At 39.8% G+C, this 13180-nt stretch overlaps 1 protein-coding gene across 2 annotated transcripts in view; it reads right to left on the bottom strand.

Annotated features, from left to right (window-relative positions):
• HSPA4L (heat shock protein family A (Hsp70) member 4 like) overlaps positions 1-988 on the bottom strand; it is an 80257-nt gene extending 79269 nt beyond the window's left edge. The window contains exon 1 of one of the 2 annotated variants that reach the window (XM_064651488.1): positions 885-988. In XM_064651488.1, coding sequence (XP_064507558.1) covers positions 885-973 — 89 coding nt within the window. In that variant the 5' untranslated portion in view covers positions 974-988. The remainder of the gene's footprint in view (positions 1-884) is intronic. The other variant, XM_064651491.1, reaches the window with a different exon arrangement.
• Positions 989-13180: the final 12192 nt, after the last annotated feature.

Below are 13180 nucleotides of genomic sequence, written 5' to 3'. Positions count from 1 at the left end.
GAGCTGGCACTGGGAGTACCCGTGTGCTTTTACAATAGGAAAGAAATCAGTGTAGCTGCGACATAGGAGACAGACACTTTACTCAACGACTGGAGATGAGCTTCTCTTGGATACTGTTGAATGGGATGATGTTTTCTTTGTAAAGTGTAAGCGGCTCTCAGCTAGTGCACGAAAAATGGCTTTAAGGGTGGCTTTTCAAAGTCTGGCTTGGGCCCATTGGGCCAGATCTTATTGTCGGGATGTCTTTGTGGGGGGATACTGTGGAAAATCGCATGTTAGGAATTGTGAAGGCAGGGGGAAAAGCAGCTGCTTCTCACACAGCGCTCCTCCTGCACATCCACTAAATGATTTTTTTTCCACCCCCCTTGGACCTTAGGATACGTTTTTCCCTCCCCCTAAAGAAGGTTCAAAATGCTTACGGCACTGATGCAAGAACATCAATCCATATCAGACCCTTCCTTACACATTTAGGAGACCCAGGCGTTGCTCCCGTAGCTCCCCTCACCTGCAGATGCTCCTCTTTCTCCAGGAAGGAGAGAAGGAAACCCGAGGGCGCCTCGGCGCTTCGCGGGCAGCAGTCCCTTCCCTTCCCGGTCCGCCGCGGCAGCCCCGGCTCCCGTAGCCCCCTGCCTGCGCCCGCCGGCGCCCGGGGCGGCAGGACACGGCCCCTCGCCCTTTCTGCCACCACAACAAAAGGGGAGCTTGCCGGGGAGCCGGGTGCTCCTCTGTCCCTCCGCCCGGCCAGTCCTGCTCTGCGGAGGGGCAGGGGCGAGTCTCCCAGGGTAAGCGGTCGGAGCGCGCAGGGCGCCGGAGCCTCCAGAGCTCGGGAAGCGAAGGCAGACGCCCCCCCTCGCAAGAGCCGCCTCCCCGTCCCCGCCACTGACCTGTGCAGCAGGACGCTCTGCACCGAGTCCAGGTCCTCGAGGTTCCTGGTGACGGGCCGCGGGATGCTGTACCTGCCCGCCCCGAACATCGCGGGTGGGCGGGCGAGGGGCCCTCACATCGCCCGCCCCGCGGCACCGGGAGTGCAGGCGGTCGGGGGCAGGTGGGAGCCCCTCAGCCCGCCCGCCGCGCCGCCTGCCCGCCCGCTCCCGGAGCCCGTTGGCGCCGCGCCGCGGGGCGCGAGGGAAGCGCGGAAGTGCTCCCGCAGGGATGGAAGACTGGGGGAGCGCGTCCCGCGCAGCCGAGGGAGCGTGGGACTGGTCCCGCAGGGATTGCGCTGTTGCACGGTGTTGCTTCTTTCAGGAACTTGCAAACCGTGAAGACCCAAGTTTCATATAAATGAAGTAAAATAATTCCTAACTGCAGCCGTGGATTTTTTTCCCCCCAGAGCTTCATCCACAGCTCCCGCTATATGAGAAAACATTTTCCCCCACGAATTTTCCTGTTGATCAAACTAATGGAATTGTCCAGTTGATTTCTTAAATAATAATACGAATAATCATCAATCCCAAATGTTTAATCCAGTCCATCCCTCTTTGACAAAATAGTAATTACAAGTAGTTTCAGATGATCTCTGAGTTACAGGACTCCTTACTGGGTTCCCATCTGCAAAATTCTGACACAGCGTGTTGAATGAACAAGCATGTCAATGTATAAAAGTGGTGTGACCCATATCTTCTCCATTTTTATTTCTTACCCATGAACTGCCATAATTTATTTCCTCTGCTCCCTTTTACAAAGAGATCATTTTTCTCTAATGATTAGAATTTTTCAAGATGCGGTCATCTGCTCCAGGTTTTCTCCTATAGGTGACATAAGATCAATAGCTAATAAAATCTTGCAATCTGTTATTAAAATCTTTATCAGGTTTAGTTTCCTTCAGTCACTGTGTCTGAGGCAATTATAGCAACACAGCAATGAAGTAATTTCTCAGAAAGACCATTAAAGGAGGACCATTAGTGTGATACAGAATAGATAACAAATTGGAAACCATTGAATATTTTAGCACCCAGTTCCATGGGATGTTGGCCACTACATGGAACAAAAGCTCTAGCTTTTTTGAAAACTTTGGCTTGAGCAGACAGTGGCAACAGCTCAGTTTGGAGAGGGTGAATGCAGAATTGCTATGAATCTGTGGCTGGGATTCTCACCAAGAATGACTCGAATATTTAGATGTCTCACCATTTTTGCCTTTCTTAAAATTTTGTTTTCATTCTTTCTTTGATACCAGCAAGAAATTTTAGGAGAAGAACAATCTCCTCTGAATTCTACTCCTGTCAAAGATGTGGAAATCATCATCATCCACTCAAGTGAGCAACAGCACCAGTACTAAGGGTTATGACCGTAAAACCTTCGTCATGATCTTTGGCACCAGGGTGCTAGGGAAGCTGAAGGATTTTGGGTTTAAGTAGCAGTGACTGGTATGTACAGTATCAAAGTAATGCTTCCACAGTGGGCACTGAGCAAAGAACTTCTTGCAATGCTCACATCTTGATTTCAGAAAGCTGATGGAAGTTTCATGGTGGTTGTGTCACCATTGCTCTAGTAAAACACTTAGGCACAATCCATGTTTCTAGATGACTGCACCAGTGAGCAATGTGTGATCTGAAGTTTAGAATGTTTCAGATAGAAAGGTTCCTGGAAGTATGGATCAGATGCCAAGGGGAGAATTTTTCCTGCTATAGCTACTTTTATGTCTTCCCAGTGTGTCTGCTATGGTAAATGAGTCCTACACATGCATACTGAGGATATAAATTTTAGGCTAGAATGTCATGGAAATCTCTCACTTCAGCAGCTTATCTGGACTGCTAGATTCCTGTACAATGTGGTTTTCAGAACAGTGTTATGCAACAGCAGCAGAGCAAAAAAGTGTAGACACTTACTTTGCTATACTTTTTTTCACCCTTTGTACCATTTCTGTGCCCTAAGAGAACAGAGATATTTAATTTGTACATAACAGGGATGTGTTTTTCCAATTCCCTTAGGTCAACACAAACCCCACATCTAGGGCTGGCATTTGACAGCAGAAAACAACAAAACCCCGAAACATTACCATTAAAATCACTCTCCATGCCCAGAAGGCCTTTCCAAGAAGCTTGTCACATTTTCTTTCTCCCTGGGTTCCTTCTCACTGAGAGAACATTTTTTTATGCTTCTTGCTTAAAAAATTACAACTTTTACTACATTTAGTGTGCCTAGACTCAATATTTATGGATGATGCAACTGGAAAATGAAAAAAGAGCAGAAAATCATAAGTGATATAGTGGACATTTTCAGAGCCCAATATTTTTTCCCGAATATATTTGTTACCTTAGTTGCACATAAGTTTCTCAAGTTAAAAGAGAGAGTTCTGAGCTAGCATTAATCCTCTTACATGACTTCTGCAACTACTCCAGTCTTTGACATTTAGAAAAATTATTGAGTCTTACAGATTGAAGTTTCACTAAAAAAGTGCAATTTTACTGTATTTTCTGCAACAGTTTAGGTCATAGAAAAAGGAAGGTCACTATTCCATTTGAAGTTTGTAAGCTCTTGTATTTAACTGTACATATAGAGAACATGGCAGTACAGCACATTTCCTGAATCCAATTAAATAAGTGCAGTTGGAGAAAGATGATAAAGTTCTGCAATGCATAGAAACAAAACCAATAGGGATTGGGGAAGGAGGAAATTTAACCAGGTTAAACACATAGCAATGACAACAATGAAGAATTTTAAGAGGCACATACAAAAGAGGCGCACTTTAAGAGGCTGCATACAAAATAATTAAAGCATGCCTGGCCTCCCCTTCTGGTTGTGGTAGATTTACTGTCAGTTGAACTGCTTTATGAAAACCCTTCTGCTTTTTTTACAGAACAATTCTAGTGTTTCTGATGTAAAAGGAAAAAAAGAAAACATAAAGTATTATAGTGCTGTACTTGTGACAGACACCTCTTTCTGAGATTATACTGTGTATTTTTCTTCAGCAGATGTTAGGTTCTTGATTCTGTAACTATTTCCTATGCTGACAAGGTCGGAAGTTTTTCAGTCATAATCCCCTTTTGGCAAAGAGGTAGTAAAGATATGTCTGCTGTATCTGAATACCTTTGATTTCCTTGACTTGGCAGGCAAGTTTTAGCATGCCCAAGGATCCAGGGTTAACCAGTGTTCATTGGCTGCATAAGGTGGAAATCAGGTTGTCATTACTTCATATGTTTGATTTGTCATTTATGTCATTAGTCATGAGATGTTAGCACATGAGGAGACTTGAAATATTCAACTGAAGGAAAAAATCCCTATTTTTTTCTGTTCAGTTATATTTATGAATCAGGGAGACTGTACCTTACTGTATTCAGTTCCCAAACTAGGGGCCATGGCAAATGGTTGTTTGAGTACAAGGTTACTTTCCTTACCTCTTGGCTCATGAAACTACCCCTGTAACAGAGGCAGAAAACAGGCACTGAGAATGCACCTTAGCAGCTGCCATTCACAGTCCAGCACATGAACCGAAGCCCTCATTGTAACAGTTCGTTTGGATACATGTCCGGAATAAAGACAAGTGCCAGAAATATTCAAACACACAAAATATCTTTTATTACAGTGAGAATAATAATAATAGTCATAAACTTAGCAAGAGGAATTAAAAACTAAAAAAAAAGGATACAAACTAACTACCTTATCGGGTGGCATTAAAACAAATACTACGAACAGCATTTAATACTGTATTAACTAGTTAAAAGGGATACCAAAAAGGGATCTTAACACAATATTATGGATAACATGATATTGGTTAGTAAAAAAGGAAACTAAAGGAGAAATACTATAAACATAAAAGGGGAATTAAAGGAACACTAAAAGGATATTAAAAAGTTTGTTCTCTCAGTTGCTTCCTATCAATAAACTGTGCTTACCCACACAGACAGGCCAGGGCTGTCAGGATCTGCAGCAGCTGGTCGGTGCCCGTGCTTAGCGGGCGTCCCCACAGAGCAACACAGTCTCGGTGGTAGGATGAGTATCGCTCAGCTCAGCAGCTCTGACACCCCATTTTTATCAGTTCCACATTACACCACGTAGGGCCAGTACGCAGTATAAGGTGATGCCTGAATGGCAGCCAAACACCGCGTAATCATTACCTCATGGCAACAGTCTGCGCATGCCCTGCTTGTAGGGCAAGGGGCAAGCGACCCCTGCCCACATAATCTTCCTCCCATCATCATCTTTCTCACCCCTATGTATGACCTCTACCATTGTGTTTCAAGGGTAGATGTATCTATCTTGCAATATGTAGCAAAACCAAGGAAGAACTCAGCTCTGATAATAGGGGATATCAAGGTGAGTTGCTAAAAAGCACAATGGACCTTACAATTAGCTTGTGCCATGAAGTTACATTGTACCATACTCTAGCTGGTTTCGCATCCTAATATGATTCCATTCTCATGCCTTTATGCTCCATTGATCATCTAATTCAAAAGTACCCCCCTTACACTCATCTACTTCCATTTATTTTGTTATGCCAAGCTCTAAACCATGGCAGCTGAATGTCAAGTTCACATATCCATTACATTAAGCTGTGGCAATGAAAGGAATCGGGAATGATGAACCAGAGACCACATTTTCTACTTATCTGAAAGCACAGAGATTTGACAGTCTAAGGATTTTTTCCCCATCTGACTGGCTCAAGTTTAGTTTACCTTTTACTTTTAAACCTTAGAGGATTGTTTATCTTTGGATGTATTAGGCAAGAAGGAGCTCTAATTAGCACAAGGGATGAAAACCCATGAAGGAAATTAATCAGTTAGCCCTGGATTGTCCTGTGTTGTGTTATGTTATATTCTCTGCTCTGATACATAGGTTCATTAAAAATATGCTTCTACTGTCTTAGAAATGTAAGAAGAACTGCAAAACTTAGTAAAAAGCAGTGATTTGCATTAATGAATATAATTCTTCAGAATCAAGAACCATAAAGAATGAATATACATACGTTCTGCATAGAAACACTCATCAGATCTACAGTGGTTTATTTCTGGTATTACTTGATCTCCTGCTGATTAACAGTGGACAGTGATGGCAATTTTGTGGAGTGGGTATTTGTTCCTGGACAAGAAGATAGGCTCTCCCTCACCAGAAGATGCATACTCAGACTGGTATTGCCTGTCTGTGGCCATGTTTAAAAGACTGAGGGGTGGGGTTGGTGGAGTATTTTTGCCAAGGAGGTGTTCCCAGGCTCTGCCTCTTGTCTATAAATGACTATCAAGATTCTAGGAGGCAGAGGCAATACTCTAATTTTCACTTTTGACATGGTCAAATACGGACATCCACCTCTGGATTTGCTTTCTATTCTAATTGAGGCTAGATGCATATTAAAAAAACCCAAACACACAGAGATTTTGGTGTTATTGCATCACTTAAAGAATTGCTCCTTCTTTTCGGTCTGTATGGAGACAGCTGGGTTCCGCAAGCGGTCCTGTTAACTTCCCTGTGTTACATCAGCACTGCACTGCAGAGAGCAGGAGAGTAGAGTCTAATGATCTGTTCTCAGAGTGCAGGGGCACAAAACATTCTGTGCATTCTCAGGTCTGCCTTCTGTCCAGCCTTCCAGCAGCAAGAGAGAAAAATCTACTTTATTTGCCAAACAAATCTCCTGTACTTCTGAGATCTCTTCAAAAGCAGCCACAAAGGCAATGCTTTTGGCAAACTGGTAAAGTCAGCAATACAGGAAGCCCTGGAAATAAGAATTTATAGTCCATGAGTAAACCATTAATCCAAGGAGTAAGTGATAAACTGAAGAGCAGCATAGGATAATGTCACTCATTTCATACCAATCTATCAGTTCACCTCTGCAAAGACTCTTCAGTTTGCATAATAGTGGGGATAGGGTGTTAACATCTGGCAACTTCATGGCCTTTAAAATAAATTGCTGGATTCTTACTTCCTCTAAGACAGTTTTTGTACTAATGAGAAACCTAAATCTAATTGAAAAAGCTATCCTAAAAATTATTAGATTATTGATATATTGCAAAGACAAAACAAAATTAGATTTTGTTAAACTGAAGTTGACAAAGTTCTTGTAAACTTGCGTATAAATACAGCTTGTGATCTTGTGAGAAATAGATCAGAACCATAAAAAGGGGCAACTTATGTTTTATATGAACAACTGGGGAAAATGTAAGAATATATGGCAAATATGCTAAATAATAAAAAAAAATCCTTGAACTTTGACACTAGATTTATTTTCTAGGATTGATTCTAAGGCTCTCTCTCCCTCACATCCCCAGCTTCTGGACTTGTCTGAGTTTCTGGAGGCACACACTTTGGAACAGTGATTAGACAGTCTGTCTGTAATTTAAAATTTTCCAAGTAAATACACATACTTTATATGTGCCACCTCACAACCAGCACTTTTAGATTAATCTGAATTTTCTTTTTTTTTGTGTGTGTGTGAGAATCTCAGAAAAGCATATGTAGAATTTTTATACGTTAAACAACTTATATAACTAGTTAAGTCATGACAGAAGTAGGATTATTTTAAAAACTGAAGACTTTTAAAATTTTTCTATCAGGTGTGCTGGAAATCCTCTGCTTCTGAAATATATAAATACATAACACCAAAACCAGTCACAACTGACTTACAGCATGAGAAAATAGATACTTTTCTCACTCATTTAGTTTTCATCAGAGGTTATTCTTTAAAAATGTAAATATTTTAGTAGGTCACAAGAATTTTAAAAAAAGCAAAATAGCACCACCTGGCGCTGAGCAAAGTTTTTACGATCAGTTCCCATCACTTTTGAGATTATTGCTGTACAGATAAACTACTGCCTTTCACAATCTCAATTTGAGGTCAGGTAGGAAATAACAATCACTATTTCTGTGATTAACGCTCTGGCCCCCATTTTCTTAACAGGCCCTCCCCACCCCTCCCCCAATCTTTATTTACCTAGTTTTTAGGGACTTCTGAAAAACCTTCTTGTAGTTTAAACAGTCAGGATATGTATAAGGAGTTATTGATTAAAATCTGATTTCTAGGCTTTTCTTCAGCTGATGTAGATTTTAGGATTATGAGAAACTACAACTAAATGAACTTCACCACTCTTTCTTTGTTTCTAATTATTTCTGGGCTTCCTCATAGTGCTCGGAAATAAAAGTGTAATTGAGGTTAAGACCCACATCCTGAAAGGACTTCAGTTGCCTAAAACCTGTCAAAATCAATAGGAAGTTAAGTTCCTGAGGAGGTGTCCCTAAGAATTCAGTTTCTAGGCATTATAAATTTATTTCTGCAAATAAAAGAACTAAAGATAATGTCTTATTTTTAAGTAATCCATTTCCTCCTTGATATTTACACAGGCCTCAAGTGAAGCCTGTGAAAAGGATACAATAATACTTTGTGTGTGACATCCCAGCAGGAACCCTAAATTTCAGCTACATCTTAAAGCTACCTAGAATCATAGCTTAGATTTCAGTCTCCAGCTGGGCTGTCACTTAAGATATTGGCAATGGGTTAACTGGTGTTCACTGTTCTTATGCTGAAGAACATGGAAGAGGGTTTATTTCTGCTTGATGTTTTGTCTTTCTGTGTTGCGGTTTCCCATTCCTTCCTCCTCAGTGACTGATGGTAACTTTATGAATCACTTTGTCCCATAAACACCACTTTGTGTGTCACTGTTTTGATTATGTTCCTTTTTAAAGATGATTGCCTATCTTTTCTTATGAAGCAAGAAAATTATTTTTATAAAACCAACACAGTCCTACAATAAACACCATCACATTTATAAAATAAACAAGTCAATAATTGGGTAAACTCTCACAAATGAGTATGGGATAATTTGCAGTTTGTCACAGCATTGTTTTGGAATTTTTTTCTGATGTATTTTGATGTGCTTGAAGTATTAGAAACAACTAAAAATGATATTTTTTTAGATTAATGAAGTAGAACTAAGCACTTATGTTCAGAAATTTCTGACTAGAAATCTAATCTAAGAGATACTAAGAACATATCTTCATGAGTGCACACAGCAGAAGGGTGGGGAGATCTCAACTACCAAGCCAAAAACTTGCAGAACAAGAGCGATACTATATGAGACGCTTGACTCTAAAAGCGTGATCAAAGCTGTTTAGCTTGGCCTAAGTGCTGTAATGATACATTGCTGCTGCTGTGCTACATATCAGGAAATCAAAGCATTCACAGCTCCAAAAATAATTGTTATTTCTTAGAGAGTTGCTGGCTAGATGGCAAAATCCTGGTGTTAATGTAGCCTTTATGATTTCTGCTGTTTGGGGGAGAAATTTGTAAATATATTGTGTCATGTCTTGGCTTGATTGCCTGTTGTCTTCCAGCATCCATGCTTTTTCTCACATTTAGGAAAATCATGGAGTTGTTTAGGATAGGATGTTCTCTCTCTGAAATAATGCAACTCCAATCAAACTATTGTGCAACTTTAATTTCTTTTGGTCTCTGAAATCTCAGCTATTTGTCCTCCATCTTATCAAGGCTCTATGTTTCATGATATGGCTGTATTTACAATGGGTTTGTTTTCAGTATCCAGAGAGGAACTTAAACCTAGCTAACAAAATTTCACTATAAATTGTCATGCAAGAAACGCTAGAGGGCATTGCAAGTTCTGTGCTCATCCATCTGGTAACTCCGCAGTGCTCTGCTGTAACAGCAGTCTTCTCAGTGTGATTAACTAATAAAAGCTTACTAAAATGATGGAAAAAGCTCTGGAGACCATCTACAGATTGCAGAAAAAGCTTCTGGCACTTAAATGACAAGTACAATGATTGCTTTGGTCAGCAAGCACATGCAGCGCACACAGTAGAAACCAATATAATGTGAAGTTGCACGTGGATTTCTCTGAAAATGGAAGCAAAACTATACTAGGTACAGCCATTTCTGAAAATGGAATTGTGTAACTTGGGACTGGCAGTTGGCAGGGTTATATATTCCAGCCCATCTCTGGTTTGAAAAATAAAATATTTTTTTCCCCATACAGTGTACAAATTCAGTTCAAAATTTAATAAGAATACTTATAATTTCACTAGGATCAGTTTTAAGTGAATTCTAAACTGCATGTGTTTTTTATAAAGAGAGAAGGAAAGTAAAAGCAGAGTGTATATACACAAAGGGGAGATTTTAGAAGTAGTTTGGAAGTCAGTGATGGAAGTAGAATTTGCAAGACTCTTTTTTGATTCTGCTGGTAAAAATTCAGGCTTTCCAGAAACTTCTGTCCCCTATCAAACATCACTGATCATTCTTTCTGGAAATAACAGTGCAGGAAACACTGAGGACACAAAGTTCTGTCTTGAGACAGAACTGCTCATACAGGATACACAGAGGAATGTCCTCCTTTGAGTAGACAAGTTGGTTACGCTCTCTTATCTCTTTATCTCTTTTAGATGCATGTTTGTGTCTGCGTATGACAGACTTCAAAGAGGGTTTTGTTTACCTTTTTTTTTAAAGTGCAAATGGTGCCACCGTGTCAGAGAGAGTGATACAAAGTGGTGCAAGGATAGGCAGCCTCCTCCTGCTTCCCTGATTCCTATCAGCTTGGAAAACCTGCACAAAGCCTTGCACTGTCACAGGCTGGGGTCCAAAACACTGGCATTTATTGCTGTTTCACTTGCATGTAGTTCAGTGTTTAATCAAAACTGATTTTTCCTTAGTCTTTTTGTATATTGCTAAACTACCCAGCCCATGTAGCTATTTAACAACGTCCATCACAACTGAACTGGTCTTAGGAATTTTATAGATTTTGTATCAAGAAAAAAGTTACTGAGTTTTATAACTCTGAGTTTTCCTTTTTTAAAAAAAAATCAGAGGAAATGAAGCTACTTTATACAGAACTAGGATACATACAGACACTGATGTCATTATCAGGGATATCACTGCAGTGAAGCAGAAGAGTAGAAAGCCAACTCCAATGAAACTTGCATCCCAAGACTTTAAACCAGTCTCAGCAAAGACATATTCCCATTAGAGAATGAAGACACATAGTAGAGAGGAATCCTGTGAAATTCTGTAATAGGATAACAAGCAGACAACACTTCTTTTACAATTAAATATGTATGTATGGCCAGTCTTCGCGAACGAAGATTTGGGAAAGGTCATTACCTTTTGAGCCTGCGCAGTGGATTTTTTAGGTGAGACACAGTGTGCTTTACAATTAAAACTTGTGTGCATAATCCATTGTAGAATGCAGTATTTGACTTGCAGATAAAGGAATGGTGACTAAAATCATGCTTTAACAAATAGCAAATAAATTATTTGAGGATCTGAATCTTGTACTATGGCTACAATACAGATGATCCTTTCAAAAAAGTAGGTTTTGTAGGGAAAAAAAAAGGGAAATGAATTTTTTTTCATCACTGGATTACTGTCCAAATTCAGTTTTCAAACTGGATTACTTTCAAATTCACAATTCCCAGAATTCACTTTCAAAAAATCTGAGCAAAATAAAGATAAACAAGAAGTTGAAATAGAATCACTTTTGAGAACACTGGTGGCAAGGTTATAGTATATTGTATATTTATCTGGTAACAGTAGGAATGAAGAACAACTGTCAGCAAGGGAGAACATAAAACGGATTCTCTCTACCTGTCATGAGCCCTGGGGCTTACGAAAATAGCAGACATCTTACTGCATTCTTCACAAGTTGACAATAAAAATCTGTAAGGCTTAAGGTCACATAGAATTGTTTGGAAATTACAGAAAATCCACAGTGGAAGCTTACAAAATGAAGACCAGAACTCGTTTTCTCAGCGGAGCAACACCAGATTTGTGTTTGACAGTTCAGGCTTTTGTGAATCACTTTCTTTTTTGTTATGAAAAACTGCTGGAGTGACCACCAGCTCTAGGTTTCACTGGAACATTTGCACCACGAGATTTGAAAATGTTTCTATTCAGTCTCAGATGCCTCAGGTGGATTTTGCTGTTTGTTAGCAGTTATTGTGACAGGAAATTTAAGTGCTGGCAGATGAGATAAAGCCCAACACTGATGAGATGAAAGTTATTAAACAAGAGGTCTTCAGGAACTCAGGTACAGGATCTGTACCTTCTGCACCAGAAATACCTTGTGTTTTGTCATTATATTTACTTTCAAAGCTTGTTTTCTTTACCAATCAAATATTTTTCTGCTCTTTATGAACTGTAGTTAAGAACTTGCACAGCTCATCAGTGCTTAATTGCCATCTACTTTTTTTTCTAGCTTTGGCTAGTCAGAAAATTATTGTGGCTTCTTTTGGTGGTGAACTTGCTACATCAATCCATGCCTTAATCTGCAACTTTCAGATGCCAAGCAACGTTAATATGTACTATACCACTGGAAAACTGGAGACAGTGTAGCTGTCATTGAAGGTCTATTGTGGCACAGATCAAGTAAAATGTGGGACAAGTATCTGTAGCCAGGTTGAAGAGTCAGTTACATAACCAAAGCTTAGCCAAAATGAATTAAAGCATTTTCATTGACTCTTGCTGCTGTCTAACCTGATTATAACACATTTGACTTCAATAGGAAAACAAGTACATTGAGTTGAACACTGAAGTTATAGTGCACTTCATGCAGATGTAGTTACATTTTTAGTTGATTAAGGTAAAGCCTTATTTCCTTCTCAGGAGAATCTTAAGTACTGCAATCTGCTAATTATTTGTACATCTTTAATGTGCACAAAACACCTGTCTGACTCCCTGATAATATTCAGTAGTTTAATGAATAAGAGAACCAGGATTCATCAGGAAGCTTTTACGAAGAGAAACCAGATCAGTGTATTGCCAAATAGGAAAACAATATAAATCTCCAGATAGTGTTGAAGGAGACTGGCATGACCTATATAAGGGACAAAGAAAATCTTCTGTTAATTTGGAACAAAAAAAAGACTAAAAACTCTTTGTAAGATCTGGTACCTGCTGCACAAGCCACTTCAGCTTATGTTTAGCTGGAGCTCTCTTAAGCACAAGTGGTTTACATGACAAAGAAATTCAACTGCAGTACAGTAGAGCACATCTCTTCAACATCATGCCAAAATAATACCGATGCATTCCAGAAACATCTATAAAGGCAGAGCTAACGCAACTCTGTTTTTATTAATGCCCAGTTATGTCAAGATGCATAACAGGCCTTCATGATTATAATAAATCAGAGACAAGGTATGCCATAAAAATCATACTGTAGCTTAGGGTTGTGTTTTCTGATTGGTAACCAGTGAAGTCATACTATGAATTACTGGAGATTGCTGGAAGGGCAAGGTGCAATCATATTGTTTATAT

Source organism: Pseudopipra pipra, chromosome 4 (assembly GCF_036250125.1).
Source record: "Pseudopipra pipra isolate bDixPip1 chromosome 4, bDixPip1.hap1, whole genome shotgun sequence".
NCBI lineage: Eukaryota > Metazoa > Chordata > Aves > Passeriformes > Pipridae > Pseudopipra > Pseudopipra pipra.
Note: the sequence above shows the minus strand (reverse complement) of the source record. Positions and strands in the feature narration are given on the sequence as shown.